At 40.9% G+C, this 18,690-nt stretch overlaps 1 protein-coding gene across 1 annotated transcript in view; it reads right to left on the minus strand.

The window, feature by feature from the left end:
- The window catches only part of VPS39 (VPS39 subunit of HOPS complex), an 81,194-nt gene that overhangs the window by 22,527 nt on the left and 39,977 nt on the right, over nt 1-18,690 (minus strand). The window contains exons 10-21 of the mRNA XM_033951426.1: nt 16,846-16,966; nt 16,370-16,499; nt 15,024-15,166; nt 11,752-11,895; nt 9,884-10,025; nt 9,362-9,448; nt 7,426-7,499; nt 6,519-6,617; nt 5,862-5,979; nt 5,222-5,350; nt 4,895-4,997; nt 4,414-4,459 (exon numbers count right to left, since the gene is read on the minus strand). Coding sequence (XP_033807317.1) covers nt 4,414-4,459; nt 4,895-4,997; nt 5,222-5,350; nt 5,862-5,979; nt 6,519-6,617; nt 7,426-7,499; nt 9,362-9,448; nt 9,884-10,025; nt 11,752-11,895; nt 15,024-15,166; nt 16,370-16,499; nt 16,846-16,966 — 1,336 coding nt within the window. The remainder of the gene's footprint in view (nt 1-4,413; nt 4,460-4,894; nt 4,998-5,221; nt 5,351-5,861; nt 5,980-6,518; nt 6,618-7,425; nt 7,500-9,361; nt 9,449-9,883; nt 10,026-11,751; nt 11,896-15,023; nt 15,167-16,369; nt 16,500-16,845; nt 16,967-18,690) is intronic.

Below are 18,690 nucleotides of genomic sequence, written 5' to 3' on the forward strand. Positions count from 1 at the left end.
GGAAATAATGGAAACTCGCTTTGATACGTTTCCCCCCCCCTCCGAGGCCAGGGCGCTGCTCCTCCCCCGCTCACAAAGACCACCCCCCCCCGCGTGATCCGACACCCCCCGTGAGAACAGGCACCCCCCGCCCGACCAACTTTAACTCACCCCCCCGTCTGGCACCGGCACGAGAACCGCTCCCCCCCCCCCGCTCGCAAAGGCCCCCCCCCCCCGCTCGAATCGGCACCCCCCCCCCACGAGAACAGGAACCCCCGCCCGACCAACTTTAACTCACCCCCCCTTTGGCACCAGTACGCAGCCCACAAGTGCTGGTTCCGCTTGTAGATCTTCTTCCCAGTCTCTGCCGGCTTTGAGCATGCATCTGCGCATGCTCAAGCCCTTCTAATTCTCCCTCTCGCCGAGATTCTCGGCGAGATTCTGGCTCCTCTGCCTTGAGAAGCAGAAGCATAAGATCATAAACTGTATGAATACTTAAGGGCAGATTCAACAACTGTTCAAGCTGAGTTCTGTCAAATTCAGGACGTCTGTATTCTGTACATTGTGTCTATCTTTCTAGGAGCTACTTGTACTGCTAAGGGAGTTTCACAGTTTTTAAATAAAGTATCTTTCAAGATTTTGTGTAAGGGTACTTTAATGTACTCATTTGGTGGTGTTTCAAAGTCAAGGAGTTCAAAATGTTCAGAATGAAATGCTTCCTCGGTTTCCATTTCAGTGGGCAATGCCTGCCCCATCCAATAAAACAAACACTCTCAGGCTGAGATGTGCATCATTGAGGTGAAGGATCAAAAGGTATCTCATAGGACTCTTCTGCTGAGTATTCTGGTAACTCATCACCTGAGTGGATGGAGATTTCCGAGTCAGACTCCTCAAAGTGCTCCTTTCTAGATGAAATCAGGGAGTGTGCCAACATTGCATCGAGGTGATGCAGGAGATAATTCTTCCATTGATGGTGCATGCATCGAGTGAACCCATACATAATGACACGGGGGACAAATTTGTCCCTGTCCCCACAGGAACTTAATTTCTCCATCCCGTCCCTGTGAGTTTTGTCGCTGTCCCAGTCCTGTAAGCTCTGCCTTAATCGCACAAGCCTCAAACACTTATGATTTTAAAGTATTCGAGGCTTGTGCAGATGAGGACAGAGCTTGCAGAAATGGGGCAGGGCAGGAAAAGAACTTGCTGGGACAAGACAGGAAAATGCGTTCTCGCAGTGATGGGGAAAAATTTGTCCCCGTGTCATTCTATACCCGTTCAGACTCCGATGCTTAACATTGAGCAGGAGTGCGTGACCTTGTCCTCGATCGACACTTCAATGTATCCTCAGGCTGGGCTGAGGTAGGTATGGAAGCCTTTAAAGCCCATGGGCTATGTCTGCAGTAGCTATGAAACTATTCCCAAAGCTTCAGAAGCTATAAACATGATGGAACAATGGATGACAAACTTTAGGCTCAAACTTAATTCAGATAAAACGACTTTTTTCATTGCTTCACCACATCCACTTGACATTAAATCACCCCTCTGTATCAATAACCTTAGTTACCCTATCCAGCCCTCCATAAAGATACTAGGTGTAACTCTGGATCAATGCCTAACCATGAAAGACCAAGTAGATTCCTTAATCAGAAAGGGATTTTTCACTCTCTGGAAACTCAGATGCCTTAAAGCTTATTTTGTTACATCGGTTTTTAGAATCCTAGTCCAATCCCTCGTACTAAGCCTGCTTGACTACTGTAACATCGCCTATTTGGCAATTTCCCCAAAAAATATGCGACGCCTACAACTGTTGCAGAATGCGGCAGTCAGACTAATCTTTGGACTAAAAAAATTTGACCACGTGACACCCTACTACCGGCAGCTACATTGGCTGCCGATGAAGGCACGCGTAAAGTTCAAATTTGCCTGTTTCTGCTTTAAAGCATTACATGGACTTGCCCCCAAATACATTACTGACTTTTTCTCCTTCTCAACCAACAGACAAAGAGAAGTTCACATTCCAACTTCGTTTCTCCCCCAGTGAGAGGTTGCAAACTGAAAAAACACCATGAATTCTTTCTCTCACACCAAGCAGCATCATGGGGTAAAGACCTAGAACAATTACTTTCGCCCTCTACTTATGAGGAATTTAGGAAATGTCTAAAAACACACCTGTTCCTAAAACATCTTGACAACTGATCCACTTATCTCTTTCCTCTCAATAGCGACCTACTGTCCTTTTGATCACTTTTCTCCTCAACAATGAATTTCCTGTCTAATTATTTCTCTTTCTTCTTCCCCTCTTGAAGTCAGTCAATTTGTACCTTTGCTTAATCTTTTGTAAACCGCATAGAACTTCACGGTATTGCGGTATATAAGCTGTTATTATTATTATTATTATTGATTGAGCACAGCCCAGATTTCCTCCTGGAGAGACTTGTGCCAGTACCAAAAGAGACAGCGGCATGGAAGCAGTCTGCTGTACCGTTTGGTGGGAGACCTCAATGTTGATATATGCCTCTGTGAAAACACCATCTGGATGTATGGAGAATGGTGATCCAAGCATCAATGCTTACCAAACGTGAATGAAGTTATTGCCTAGAAGAGGAAGACTGCAGTGGTATGCCTAGAAGGGGAACAATGTTTGTGGTTCTTAGCTTTCTTAAGTGCTATGTCCTACGACACCTGAGGCATCAATGAAGATGAAGTAGAGTCCTGGCGCTGAAGGGAGTCCAATGCTTGACATTCACAATATGGTGTCAATGCAGATGCTGGAGCCACAAGAGGCTGAGCATCAGGTTCCAAATCCCCAGCCATGTTCGATGTTGATGCTGATGTGGTACTAAAAAGCTTTTCAAAATGTAGTTTGTGGGCTTTAAGTAGCCTCTTTTGCATATGGAGACAGAGGACAGTTAATGTCCCAATGTTCAGGACCCAGGCACTGAATGCACCTCTTGTGTGGATCAGAGCCTGAAATGGTCAGGTTAGATCGAGAGCATTTCTTAAAGCCACTCAGTACCAATTTTGACATAGAAGGGAACACGGCCGATGCCAAGTGAAAGGGCTCAATGACCCAAGGAGCTTGAGTAAAAACGAATCTGAAAATAATTGATGCTCCTGGAAAGAAAAAAGTGCTTAAAGTGGCCCAAAAAAATAAAAATTGACCAAATTAAACCAAACTCAGTAAAATTAAAAGGAAATGGTAAAAAAGTATGACAAAAAGAATGAGAAATAAATGATGGGAAAGCATAAACCCCCTCCCCCCCCCAAAAGGTCTGACATGCTGAAGAGAACAATGAAGACAAGATTCTCAGCTCCACAGAAAACTAAGAACTGCAGGTCCTGAAAGCCAATGTCAGGTGGGAAGGCACAGGCATGCAAGTTGTATGGGCACTGTCTTAAAATTTTAAGAGACAGTGCACTTGGTAGTGTCCATACCAGGTTCTGTGAATGACATCAGAAACATGTGAGAATATTATGCCTGTAGTTCTCAGAGAAAGTACAATTTACTACAGTTTCATGTGCTATGCACTCTAAGTTGAGGGAAAATCTTAAAATTCTACAGATCCATGCACCCACTTCAACGGTACCAAACGCTGCATAGTTGAATAAAGCAGAAGAACTGCTGCTTACTTCTGCAGAGTTTTAAAATGCAAAGAAAAATACATCTTACCACAGTCAAAGGAGAGGAAGATTTGAACTATCCTGTCCTTATTCTAGTCTGCCACAAGAAAAGGTAAAACAAATTGTTCTTCCCATATTTCAAAGAGGGCAGAGGCACACATACACCCTCACAGTGGCAGAGTACCGACACTGGGGGAAAAAAGAAAAATGCCAGAAAATATCATAGCATAAACTCACAATTCTGTCTTCTAAATGAGGCTTCAATAGACCTCGAAAGAGAAGGGGGCAAGACAGGGAACTCAGAGATCTCTGGAATGTATCTCTGCTCCACTTTTTTCTATTTATAATTGAAGCTAGAGCCCAGAGCCATAGCAAGTGATATGGCAGTGTAGCCACACAGGGTGCAAGGGAAGCAGGAGTTGAAGGGGTTGATATTGGGGGGGGGGTTGTTATTATAGGTTGTATAATGTTTTATTTATCTGTTTTGCTATTCATTGGAAAGTGGAGAAATTTGATATCCCCCCTAAAACTGCCTCATCACAAAGTTTGGTAGCACTAGGTCCAGGCATTTTTAAATTATTCATAATTTCAATATCATAGATGATTCTCTGTTCATACAAAGTTAAAAATGGCCAATCTCTGAAGCTTACAAACCGTTTAGTCACAGCTTTACCACAATAAACATAACACCTATGCTCCTCTTTAACATGCATAATATCTGATGAGAAAATGCCACACAAACTATTCTCTGCAAAAACAAAACATCCCTGAAAAATGAAAACCACACAAAGCTGTGGGCATGGAGTTACTTACATCTTTGTTACCTTCTCTTTTTCTGTCATAGTGTTTGTGGCAATACCTGAAACAGAACAACAAGATAATCTTCCATACCTGGATGTGTTTCAGTTGTCTCGGTATTTGTTCTAAGTGACAGACACCTAAAAATCCAAGCTGCTTTCTGGAGTCTGAATGCACTTTGCATTTAAGATAATATGTTTGCTTACACCACCATCAGAAAAGTCCTTCTGTAAGTTAAGTTTACTGGGCTTAAAGGTGAAAGCTTTTAGTCCCAGTGATACCTTTTCCTCATGCAGGGAATTATTAAACATTTTTTCACCTAATAAAATGCACCCACCTAATTTGTCATTTCTCTTTTAAGTCATTTTAGCATTTTTGTCAGGCTAACATCTTTGCATCTTCTGAAATACATTTAGTAATGATTCTTTAAATTGCTTGCAAGGACACTGGAAAGAAAGGGAAAAAATTAAATATTCCTTTGAAGAGCAAGACTTACTCTTCAGCCATTTTGGTGTCCTTCAAAATGTGAACATAAATGAAAAGGGCTTGTTCATGCTTCCCCATTCGGCCCAACAGTAGGGCACGTTCCTCCAGCAGGCCTACAAGAAAAGAAGCCAACATGAAAGAGAAACAGGGAGTTTTACTATACTTTCCCTCTCTATGAAGGAGACAAAAAAAGAAATTAGTGAGAAAACTAGAAGAATAGCATGGATATAGTTGAAGAAAGACAGAATGAAACACTAGAAGGGTGTAAACTAATAAAACTCAGATACGTTGATAGTTCCATAGAAACTTGCGAGTAGCCTGTGTCTTCATCTCTCACCATCAAAAGGGAAGTCACTGATAAGGTGCTCAGGCTCATAGTCAACTGAAATCTCCAGGAAACCAAGAAGTTTGCAGCGGTATGTTCCTAGCTCTCCTCCTTCCTGTCCAGCAGGGGCTAGCGGTGTACCTATGGGACAACAATCTGGAAATGAGATAGTTACCACAAGCTTTCTAGGAAACAAATATCATTAAATTCAGCAAGAATCTGTGGCTCCAATATTCTATATGAGGAATGAACAAACAGCACACCCAATCAAATGGATTTTGTACCTAGGAAGGACAGCAAATAAGCAGGTTCAAAATGCTACCTGCAATTCAATTCATGCTGCAGCATGGGCCTTAGCTTTGTAGGGACTCTCTCTCTTAGCATGAAGTGGGACACATGATACACTGCACTACTCATAAAGAACTCTTGTATACTAGCTGATCAAAAAGTTGATATTTTTTTTCTAAAATACTACTGTATTCTTTCTTTAGAACTCTTCAAGAGTCCTTTCTGGAAAATTTCCAACATGAGAGGGAGGAAAGGAATTGTTAAGAGCAGTCTTGAGGAAATCCATGCAGCTAAAGAGGAGAGCAGTGCCTTCATTAACATCTATAACTTTCTAAAAATAACTAGGTCACAGCCAACACTCTACCTTCAGATAAGGAGGGCAGATATTTCTTCATTAAGGCTTGTACTCTCTCACAATATAGTTTGATCAAGCAGTTGTGGAACTGTGGGCCAGTCTCTTCCCACATGAGGATGATATGTTCCTGCGCATGAAAAAGGTCCAAGATGTGAGACTCAAGATTCCTTTATCCTTTTTTGGGGAATCATCAGGCACACACTTTCATCCAGAACCCTCACCCATAAATCTCATCTCCACTATCCTCATTTCTTTCCCCAGATAATATCCCCTCCACACGTATCGTCTATTGATTTTTTTTTTTTTTCTTCTATATTTCCTGGGGTAAATGCAAGACAAAACAATTAACAGCCCAACTAGAAATGGTTTTGGTGTTCATGATCAAACATAGGGGGTTAGAAAAAGAAATAAAATTTCAAGAGCGTTGGATTTTATTATTTCACTGTTACTACTGCTGCAGTCAGTGTGTAGCTTTAACAATTAGACACAGCCACAAGCGTTATCTTTTCTTATAGCTGTTATTTGTTTTATTTTAAGGACCTCTGGAGTCCAGCATAATTGCTTAGTGCAGATTTTCATTAACTCTTCCCAACCTCCCAATCGCACTCCCAAAACATCTAGAATGATAGCAGCACATGAAACAGAGAAACAATAGGTTTTTCTTACCAGATAAGGAATAACAAGGTCTCTGAAGTTCTCCATTAAAAAATTTAATACTTGGTCTCGAGGCAGAGACTCCACCTCAGGGAGATCTTCAGTAAATATCTACAGAAGACAAAATGATCATTAAATAATTACCACCGCCCCTTTTACTAAGCTGCAATAGAGGTTTCTACTGCAGCCCGGAAGGCTAAATGCTCCAATGCTTATAGAATTCCATGAACGTCGGAGCATTTAGCACTCCGAGCCGCAGCTTAGTAAAAGTGTTTGTGTGAGGGGGGGAGGGGGAGTAGAAGATGATAGGATGATGCATGTAAGAACTCCAGCCAAAATAGTATCCCCTCAGGAACACTAGGACAGAAGACTTGGAATGAGTATTACCTATACAAAGTTGCAGATTAATCTCCATGGGTTCTTAACTTCACAGAGCTACATTTAAAATGCAAAAATGTGGAGCTTTTATTCTGTAATAGAAATTTTATCTAGCATCATTTCTTTCTTGACTCAATTTTTTTTTTAGTGTTATCCACTTTTACATCTACTCTGTAAAGTAATTTAAAAAAAATCAATATGATTCTCCCACACATTTTATAAAGCTGATTTTTGCTTGTCCATCTCTCACTACCAGTGTGACCTTCAGATGTTGTTCTTCTTTCCCTCGGTCTTTGGAAGCATATAAAAGACCCTAAGTGTGCTTGCACACCACACACAATGACGGCAAAGATAGCAATGGCCTGGCAAGAGTATGTTGAAAACTTTTGTTTTAAATGATTTATCTTTACCTTTGTCTATATTCTTTTTTAGCAATTTTACTGATAATTAGAAACGGATTCAGGATACGGATAAAAAGCACTTGTACACTGCTGACACTGACAACAACAAGAAAGGAGACAAAGAAATCAAATATTTGTACCTTTAGTCCATCCTCTGGATAGTCTCGCAAAACCCACATGGAGTAAGGGAACACCAACTGTAGATTCTCTGTTCCTGAGATAAGACAAGAATCTTTTACTCATACTGCAAAAGTGTCAAGGGTTTCAGAAGTCCCCATGACGACATTTGTCATCCTGATTCCTAGTTTATCATTTTTCCAGGCTGCAGAAAGTATGGGGCTTATAATTAAAACTTTAAAATGTCCAAAAAGCAGCTTAAGTTGGCACTTGGACATCCTAATAGTAGGGATGTCCAAGTGCAGATGATCAAAACTAACTTTCAGGATGTGCAGCAGCAAAGGGGCATGTAGGGAGGTGTGTTATAGACAGGAATTGGGGGGCTTCAATCTGGACATACCCCAGCCATAATCAAAGCTTTCCTAGAGGGAACTTGGACGCCAACAGTTAGACCTGTTTGAGTTGCTTCTAAGTTCCACAAACGGGCCCAAACTGACAAGACCACCACTGGAGGATTTAAGGCATGACCCCCCCCCCCTTACTCCTCCCAAAGAGCAACCCACCCCCCCCAAAAAAATAATCCATAGGCTTCCCATCAGCTGATCGCAGCAGAGGAATCCCCATCAGCTGAGCTGGTTTCAGGGATTCCTGGTGGATCAGCTGAGCTACGAAGCCCTCCACTCCTCCCCCTGAAATCCCCGACATCCCCCTGAAATCTCCTGACATCTACACCTCCTCCCGCGGCATCTCCCTTAACATTCCTGGGCCCCCCTCCCACATTCCCGGATCCCTCCATACCTTCAGATGAGAAAACGGCAGGAGGGAAGCTCACTCCCTCCTGCCTACAGAGTCGCATGCTGCAAAAGACGGGGCTTTTCCCTCCCAATAAATCTTGGAATGCAGTGGGAGGGGCCAAAGGCCCTGACTGGCTCAAAATGACGATTTTGAGCCAATCAGGGCCTTTGGCCCCTTCCACTGCATCCCAAGATGCATTGGGAAGGAGAACCCCATTATTTGCAGCACACGCCCCTGTAGGCAGGAGGGAGTGAGCTTCCCTCTTGCCATTTTCTCATTTGAAGGTACAGGGGGATCCGGGGATATGGGAGAGGGCCCAGGAATGTTCAGGGGAAGGGGTATAGGGCTCCAAGGCTCAGCTGATCCTGGCGGGGGGGGGGGGGGATCCCCATCATCTGAGCTGCCAGGAATCCCCAAAATTGGTTCAGCTGATGGGAATTTCTTCTGCTACAATTAGACAAGGTAGTTGGTGGGTACGTCTAGAAAACTTCTTTTATACGTATTTCATGTGGACGTTTTTATTTTTGAAAATGGGCAAAAAAGGTAGAAGTCCTAAGGACCAAAACATATACCTGGCTCATTTTCAAAAATAAAAGATAGACGTTTGGCAGCTTTGAAAATGGACATTTTTCCTACTGGGTTTGTGGACATCTTGCACAAAATGTCCAACCTCAGACTTAGGAACACTTTCGATTATGCCCCTCTAAGCTTTCAACAGATCACACAAAGAGTGGATGCTTGTCCGATTCATGTTTTTCACAGGGTGCACAGAACAGATACACTCTTTTTTCTTGATCTACAGATTCACACTGTCCTAAAAGCCAAATCATTTCAATGCCCAAGTATTGCTTATACCACAAACCAAAAAGAAAAGGGTGTCCCCATCACGGCAACTAAGAAGGCTGCATGTGATGGCAAAGGACTTCATCTCCCGGTGGAAGATGACAACAGTCCCAGTTGCCATTCAGTGTAAACAAAAGCACTAATAAGAAAAAGTGAAAGTATACCAACCCAGTAGCTAAGCAGAGTATTAATGTTACATGAAAACAAAAGGTTTTTACAAGGTCATTTAACACGTTTCTCAAAACAATCATTGCAGGCTTAAACCATGCCAAGTTCAAGAACAAATCAAATCCGACCTTTCCCTTCTTTGACTTAGCTCACCCAGACGCTGTAGATACTGCACTGTCCTCTCATGGCCTTTCAGTGGTGAATTAGCTTTCTTTGACTGATCCACCAACACCTGCAGAGCTTTCAAGAACAACAAAAATAATGCATTTGAGAGAATGTTCTTCTCCCCAAACTCTCAAGAGAACATCTATTTAAACAGAAAAACTGCCTTTTCTTGAAGTGAAAATGATTCAGAAAAATATCTTCTATTCCATTCCCAGGATGCATTACAGCTAGCTTACCAATTTACTACCTTATAAATGCTTGAAAGATGAGAGGAGAATAAACCTTTCATCCTGTGAGTAGGGATGGGGTTAATTTTTATATTTTATTTGGTGTAACAAAGTACTCTCCCCCACCCTTTAGTTTGGTTTTCCTTTCAGGTAAAAATAAGTTTGACTTGGAATCAATAGTAGCATCCTTCCATCACGTCCCATTTTCCCCTCTCTTGAGGTTCACCAATTCTCTCTTAAGAGGTTTAGGATTGGTGTAGGTCATTTACAGTTTCTCCATTACCTTTTTCATGCAAACCCTTTTTCTCATAGAGGATGATCAGCTCACTATACTTGTGTGCCTTCTTCAGTACGTGCTCACTCTCCTCAATGTGGCAGTGATTGTTTTCCAATCGCAACAATGGAGCCACTAAAGCCACGTTAGTCTACAATCAACCAGAGAAGACAGAAAATTTGCAGTCTCATTAAGTGTCCTTGATTCCAGCAAGACCTAAGAGTTATTGAAGTGTCTCGCAAACTTTTCCAAGTAATGGCACACTAAACTTATTTATTTATTTATTTAGATTTTTATCCCGTCCTCCTAGTAGCTCAGAATGGTTTACAAGTAAACATTCACAATGGAGTGAATTGGACATACAAGATTATACAGTAGATTTAAATACTTGGACATACGAGACTGTGCAGCAGTGTAAATATAGGGACTATACAGCAAATTAAGAACAGTAGTTTAGTTTAGATACAAGTTATTTGAGTATAGGCTGAGAGTAGACTATACAGAAATTTAGGCAGAAGATTAGAATAGAGAAAGAAGGGTAGAAGTGGGGTTTAAGGGGTTGGGTGTAGACTGAGGGTGACCTTTAGTTGAAGAGGAGGGTCTTTACCATTTTCCGGAATGTCATTAGTGAGAGTCTCCGCACAAGCGCAGACGTCAACGTGATGATGTCACGTGCAACTTCATCACGTCGATGTCCATGCATGCGCAAAGGCCCTCCAGATTGGGCCCTGAGTTGGTTGATCCTGAAATGACTGCCGGTGGGGCGGTGCGGAAAGCAGGAGAGGCGCCAGCTGACTCGCCTAAACAATATGTCTCTCGTGGCATACCCGGAATCTCACGAAAACAACAGGAGACCAGATGGTGCTCAATCCTTTTTTTTTTGTTTGTTTTAAACAGACTGTTTAGAAGACAAACGGGAGAAACTGCCTTCACAACAGTGAGGGCACAAAAAACAACAACGAAGGACACCAGATTGAGCACTATCTGGTCTCCTTCGTTGTTGTTTTCATGCCCCTCACTGTTGTCAAGGCAGTTTCTCCCGTTTGTCTTCCGATACCCGGAATCTCGCCACAGCACACAGTTTGCGATACACTGAGGTACTGAACACGTCAACTCGTACTGTTGATAAAGCCAGACAATGTCAAATCAGTCACTGACACACAGATCACATTATGTCGGTGTGGTTTCAGTTCTAGGATTCCAATATGCAGATGTGCCGTCACTAGGGTATAGGCAATTACATAACATAACTTTATTTTTCTATATCGCCCCAATCAAAAGAATTCTAGGCGGTTTCCACAAAAGAGAAAAAACTGGACAATCAGTGAAATACAAAATAGTAAAAAATGAATACAACCTATTGTATTAAAAAAAGACATTAAAAATTTTAAATTAATGGAATAAAATGAAAGCACAGATTAAGAGATAAATTTGTCAAATAATATTGTCTTGATTTCTTTTCTAAAAGCACCATAGGACAGCATGGCTCCACTGATATAATTACCCAACCAGGACTGTTTGCTTGCTTGAAAAGCAAGCAGCCTGTCTAAATAAGACCAGAGTTTGCAGCCTAAAATCTTCAGGTAAGCAAATAAGTTGCAATTCCTGGTTATCCTCACAAGATTATATAGCACGCAATGGGATAGCAGGTGCCAATCCCCAGACTGACTTAAAACAGAGGCTTGAGAATTTAAACATGTATCCATGCAAAGCTGATTCAAGCAGCCAAATCAAAACTTATACCACAAACCAAAAATAACGCTCAAGAAAGGTAGTGTCAGCTTTTAAGTTATTTCTGGGTATACAACTTACAAGCAGGACTCTATGTCTGGAAGGATAATGCTCCAGCATAGCAATGTCAGTACTGGGGTACTCACATGCAGGTAGCACTTGAGTAAAGTGGTATCAATGATCTGTAGTAGCTTCTTTTTGGATTTAATGGTGGGTGTTCCCTCCATGAGCGGAGATGTGCTTGATTGGTGGTCAGAGTCATTCAGCTGCTTCACCAAGTGACTTCTCTTCTGCAATAGAAAAAGGGATGATAGATAATAAAACAGATGTTTCTTAAATTTCCTCTCACCCACCTATCTGCCTTTCAAAAGAAGAGGAAATGAAGTTGATTCATATGGGATTAGCATGTTGGTATACTGGACTTTCCTACTTTCAGGATATCAGAAATGAGAGACCCTTTTTGGCATTATCCTAATTCAATATATTTTGTAACTAGTTTACACTTCCTTGTTTGAGACTGAGAAAAGATCAGAACTCACTAAGCCCAAGCCTGAGGCTAACATTGACTGTAAGAATTTTCTAATCAGTGTTTTTTGAACCTGTCTGTGGAGAACACTAGTCAAGCAGGTTTTCAGAATATCCGTAATGAATATGCATGAAAGATATTAGTATGCCTACTACCTCCATTATATGTAAATCTATTTCATGTACACTCATTGTGGATATCCTGAAAACTTGATGCTCCCCCAGGGCAAGTTTTAAACACCACTGATCAGACCATGATGGCATCTGGTGAACAGATGTGCAAAAGCAGGCTCTCCAGGCCATTTTTACTTTTAATTTTTATAATAGGCAGATAGAAAGCTAAGATGAAGGTTTTTCCTCCATCTGAAGTCCCCACTGCCCAGCACACTAAACTAAACTAAACCTTAAGTTTGTGTACCGCATCATCTCCATAAAGATAGAGCTTGACATGGTTTTCAGGTAATTCAATAAATGAGGGAAGGACATAATAAGAAATTAGAGGTTATGAAGAGGATAGCTAGTTTTACATTTTAAATACATAGCTTTACATTTTGGAGAAAAGCCAGGTTTTCAGATGCTTTTGGAATAATTGTAATGCGCCTAGGTTCCGCAGCAGGGCAGGGATGTTATTCCAAAGCTCAATGAATTTGAAGAAAAGGGATTTTCCTAATTTACCTGCATACATGACACCTTTTAACAAGGGGAAAGAGAGTTTGAGTATGTGGGCGGATCTTGTAGTGTCAGGTCTCGAAGAATTCTAGGATAGTGGAATTAGGGGAGGAAGAATGCCATGTAGGATATTGACTATTAGGCAGGTACATTTAAAGTGAATCCTAGAAATCACCGGAAGCCAGTGAAGTTTTGACAGAAGCGGGGAAACATGACTGAATTTGCTTTTTGCGAAGATCAACCTCGCCGCAGTATTCTGGATCCGCTGAAGTCTATGAAGATTTTTCTTGGTTAGACTTAAATAGATGGAATTACAATAGTCCAGTCTGGAAAGAATGATTGATTGTACAAGGACAGCAAAATGTTGTTGGCGGAAGCAGGATCTCACTTTCCTCAGCATGTGAAGACTAAAAAAACATTTTTTTTTTTACCAGAGAGTTGAGATGATCATTAAAGGAAAGTGTAGAGTCAATAATGATGCCCAAAACTTTCCTTGAGAATTCGATCTGCAGTGAGGGACCAGAAGGTAGTGGAATGAGCCGTGGGTAACTGATCTAATTTTGGGCCAAGCCAGAGTAGTTTCACACATTATCTCATTCACACATTATCTTCATTTTGTGCTTGCTAGTGTGACTTCAGGGCATTATCTTCCTCATGGACTGGGAAAGAGAGAGCCTCATAGCACTTTGAAGGCAAGGTTACCCTCAGCCCTGAAGCTAGGGTACTGCCCAAAGAAGCCCAACCCTCAGCCCTGAAGCTAGGGTACTGCCCAAAGAAGCCCAACCCAGTAGGAGGGATCCGGAATCGAGGAGTCTCAGACTTGGAATGAAGTGGCTCCTTGATATCATCATCATCATCTTACCTTGTTTGCACAGAAGAACATCACACTGACATCAATGTGGCTTCTAATCACTTCATTGGAGGAAGTGGCGTGCTCACAAATTGAGATATTCAAACCTACAGGGCTCTCTGGTGGCTTTGGAGACTAAAGTTGAGGATCAGTTGCAGATTCAGAAGTTAATTCTGCTTGGTTACATAATACTGGGTGATCCATAGGAAATTTGAAGCTTGTGAGAACAGAATGAAGACAACTGAATCCATGTGTGTTCAACTTTCCATGTTTGCCACTATGCCACCAATGGACTTATTTAAAGAATATTTAAGAGAAACTACCAAGATTCTATCTGAGGCTATTCCATTTTTACACAACATGCTTTATTTGACAATGAAGCATCAACCCTTAAATTGGAAGAGGCCAAAAGATCCTCCCTGGACTTCAAGTGACCTTGGATATTTGGACCTCACAGCAATGTTGGAAAGATCAGGAGAGGGGATGTCACATCTTGCCTCTGTGTTTAAAATAGATAAAGAAACTGCATTTTGTGAATCAACCTTTGCATGTATTTTCCAACTTTTATGGATAGATGCAAAATAGACATAAGGTCTTTCTGCAGATGTGGAGGAAACTTAATTTGGATGCAAAATTTTTCCTCTTTCTTCCATCTTGTTTGCGTAAATATGCCGGTGTGACACATTTTTTATAATTCTAAGCAACGTAAGATATTTCCCAGATAAAACATCACAGTAACTAGCCATGTTTCCCCCTGTAGTTCCATTAGCTCTGCATGGAAATCTTTTCCTGTTTTGGAGTTGCTTTCCCATTCTTCACACCCTCTCCTACAATAGAATGGTCTCTTCTATCATTGTGGGATACTAGATGTACTCTTGGATGGTCTTTTGACTGGGCCTTCTGTAGGAATTGTTTCCCTTTTTTGTATTTTTGTACCTATTACTGATGCAAAATATTATTGCTCGACGTTTAATTTTGTTAAACTAATAAAATATAGCATTTTCAGAACTCCATTGATCTAGACTCTCAAAAAAAACATGGAAAAATGCATGAGGCAAGTACAAGCAGAAATCTTGACGTAGGGGTGAAATTCATTCCTGTCTGGGTATATGCAAACAAACCTATTTGGAAACATTATTTATTTTTAAAAAATTTATATACCGCATACAACTATGCGGTTTCCATATCATATACATAAAATCTTATTTCCCTGCGACGTCCACATAAAACATAACATCCCCCCACAATAAAATATCAGTATATCAAGTCAAAAACAAAATTCACCAATACAAAAAAAACAAACAAACCAAAAGATGTCAGATCAAATGGTCCTAAGAGAAACCACACCATCCAGCTTTGAGCTGCCATATTTACCTGTGTCAGATAGTCTATAAGTGCAAGATGTGCTTTTTCCAGCTCCACTCCTGAAAGTACAGGCACAGGGTTGGGGTACTGAAGCTGCTTCTTGTACTCAGAGGGCAACAGATCAGGATAGAGACCAATTACATGTGTAGGATCTAAAACATGAGAGCAAGTCATACAAGTTTCTTTTATAGTATTCCATTTGCAAAATTGCTATTTTATTTCATGTTAAAGATATTTAGCGTAATACTAAGTTAACCAAGTGGATCTGGATTAAGCTTCACATATCTCCTGCTCCTTACTGTAATAGGCATATGCTCTAACTGAGCAAATCTTAAACTAAGTGAAGATCTAAAAGGTAGGTTAAAAAAAAAAAAAAAGACAGGAAGTTGCACAGAAACTCACAAGTCAGATGCAGGATAAGCAGGTTGATATTGAAAAGATTCAGGCCCCCTTAGGCTTTTTTTTTTTTTTTTTTTTTTTTAAATCGCCGGCTGTGGCAGTATTACCACCGCGGCTGGCGATAAAAAAAGTCTAACGCGGCATCCTAAAGGGGTGGGAGGGGTTAGGCAGCTAATTTAAGAACTCCGGCACTTAGATCTGGCAAATTGAAACTTCTCTCCATCTGAGTACATAAATTCAAGGTCCTGAAAAGTGGTGGAGCCAGTAGAAGAGTCAGGTTGTAAGGATGAATTTAAGCATTCAACATTGACTTCCTGCCTAAAGTTATAGCAGGCCTAAATATTTTGTTTATTTATTTCATTTTCTATCCCAGTTTCCCCAAAGAGCTCAGAACGGATTACAGGTTAAACATACATAAAATACAGTTAAAGGTTACAATATGACAATTACAGAACAAGGTTGCGTCCTAATTCCATACATACTAGGGGTCTAATACCAATAAACATAATATAAAGTTTATAGGTTACAATTTGCCATAGTTATCTTTAACAGTGCAAGTTTTTTCAAAACAAGTTTTTATCCTAACAAGACACACATTAGGGATCTAATACATAATGTACAGTTACAGGTTAAATATGTCATAGTTACAGTAGAAGATTTTCAATACAAGTTTTTATCCTAACTTATTTTCAGCAAACTTTCACTCCCAAGTCTAAACAGCTAACTTAGGTTCCTAAATTTAGAAGCTCAAGAACAATATTTTAAACTAATAAAAAGAGAAAATTGTATTTACAAATCCATGTCTACAAGATGGAAGAGAGAGCTATATGCCACTAGCATTACAAGCACACTTCTGTCACTTAATGCCCTCTAACACCCAGTATTCCCTGTCCTTGCTCTATATTTCCTAATGCTCATCTTCCTTCAATTCCTCACCCTCTATTCCAGTAGATTACCTGTCCCAAGCTTGGCAAAGACCTGCATAGATTCATCAAAGCGCTTCTGGCAGAAAAGGTTGAAAGCGTAGAGGTTCTGGATGTGGTGAATCTGTTGGCGTTTCTCTGTGTCCGAATCATCCTTCATTTTCTACACAGATAGACAGGGCTATGCTGAGACCAAGACACCAAAGACACACTCAGAGCACCTGAGAAGGGCTCTCTGTCACAGCCTTTATAGAAAAAGAGGTGCAAGCTTGTACTGGGGAGTTCTGGGGAGTTCTATAAAACAGCAGGGAAGGGAGGGGAAAGGAATCTCAAAATGATCGATGAATACATATTTGTTTTGTGTGCTGATGAACAGATAGATGGTGTGACTAAATCACAAGGGACTAAGGATGAAATATTTTTGGGTGCTGATTTGACTGTATCCTTTGGCTTGCACAGCTATAGACTCCTGGGTGGATGGAATTTTACTGAACGTTCAGGATACTTACTGCGAGCTGAAGGGCCAGTTCAAACTGTTTATCTTGAAGGAGTTGCTGAATTTGGATTGCTATAGAGACTGGAACTAGCCGCCAAACAAAATGGTTGCTGGCCACATACACAATGTTGTTGCTTGAAAGAAAGAAAAAAGATTGGTTATGTTATGTTAACAGAGGACACCAAGAGCCCCCAAGCAAAAAACTTTGCTAGGTGACTCAAGGATCAAATTAAACTACCGTATAATCACAAAACACACTTTTTGGTTGTGTGATACAAATATAAGATAAAAAGTTCTCAGCCCAACCAAGAAGAGAATGATGTAGAGCCATGAAGCTTACAAGTTATTCCACATTTTTTCTTGATACTTTTCATTTCATATCATTGAAACAAAAAGTGTCAAGAAAAGTGTGGAATAATTTGTAAGTTTCATGGCTCTACAATCTACATCATTCTCTTCTTGCTTGGACTGAGAACTTTTCAGCAGCCCCTAGTAAACTTGAAATGTAACGTTTTCTGCAACAAAATGAACACATTTATATGCCAGGCCATCCCATCAAAATGAGTACACTTCTCCCTCCGTATTTATGGTTTCCGTATCTGCGGATTCGCTTATTTGCAATTTTTCGGAAGCTGACTCCGCCCCCCCCCAAATTACATCATCATTAAAGTTCTTTTTCCTTTTACTGTACTGATAAAAAAGTGTATTGCTTACCATTCACTCTGAAAATCGCTGCTACCATGCTTTCTCCCACAAATTCGCTGCTTCCATGCTTCCAGTGTGCACTGAGAAAAATACTGCTTCGCAGCATCCATAGAGAGAAAGGCTTGTTCCCAGCATGCCTGCCCAGAAATCGCTGCTTACCTGCCTGCTCAGAAATCGCTGCTTACCTGCCTGCCCAAAAATCGCTGCTTACCTGCCTGCCCAAAAATCGCTGTAGAAAAGTTATTTGCGGTTCCAATAATAAAAATGGAAGGCTTTTTCTAAAAACCGCAAACATCATTTAAAAAGTTACTCGCGGTTTTTCCGTATTCGCGCCTATGGTCCGCCTGCATCCCCCGCAAATACAGAGGGAGAAGTGTATTAGCTTCAGACAGACCTCTCACCTTCAAGTCTCAACCATTTTATTTGATAAGGAGCTCTTTACAGCACTTTCAAGATTCCACTCTCACTCCACAGCTGTTACCGTACCACCTAAACAATAAAATGCCAACAGAAAACCAGGAACCCACATTCTTTGCCCATTTTTCTCTGGGAAATGAGCTGATGACAAACTTTTCAGTATAGAAAAGATTTCAAGACAGAGGAAGGGATAATGTAGCATGATAGTTATTCTGTCTGTTCTCTTTTATCCCCATAAAAAAGCAACAAATCAGGGGAGGCTACAAACAGAAACTTGAAAAATGTGTTATTTCTTAGCATCAGCTTTCTGCATACTTAATTCGTATTAACAGATTCCACATCAAAAAAGAAGTTCACGTGGGTTTATAACTCAATACTTAGGTAGATGCTGGCTAAAATGTGGGAACAAGGCATTTATGTGGTCTTATATAGTGATCTGGGCATATTGAGAGGGTTCATAGAGGCCTTAGTTGGGGGTTCACTTAGCTTGCTCTATGCCAGGGGTAGGGAACTCAGGTCCTCGAGAGCCGTATTCCAGTCGGGTTTTCAGGATTTCCCCAATGAATATGCATTGAAAGCAATGCATGCAAATAGATCTCATGCATATTCGTTGGGGAAATCCTGAAAACCCAACTGGAATATGGCTCTCGAGGACTGGAGTTCCCTACCCCTGCTCTATGCAATCAACAGAAATTTACTGATTACATCTGAATATAGTAATAATATAACTATTTCT

The sequence above is a fragment of the Geotrypetes seraphini genome, chromosome 7 (assembly GCF_902459505.1).
Source record: "Geotrypetes seraphini chromosome 7, aGeoSer1.1, whole genome shotgun sequence".
In the NCBI taxonomy this organism is placed as follows: Eukaryota; Metazoa; Chordata; class Amphibia; order Gymnophiona; family Dermophiidae; genus Geotrypetes; species Geotrypetes seraphini.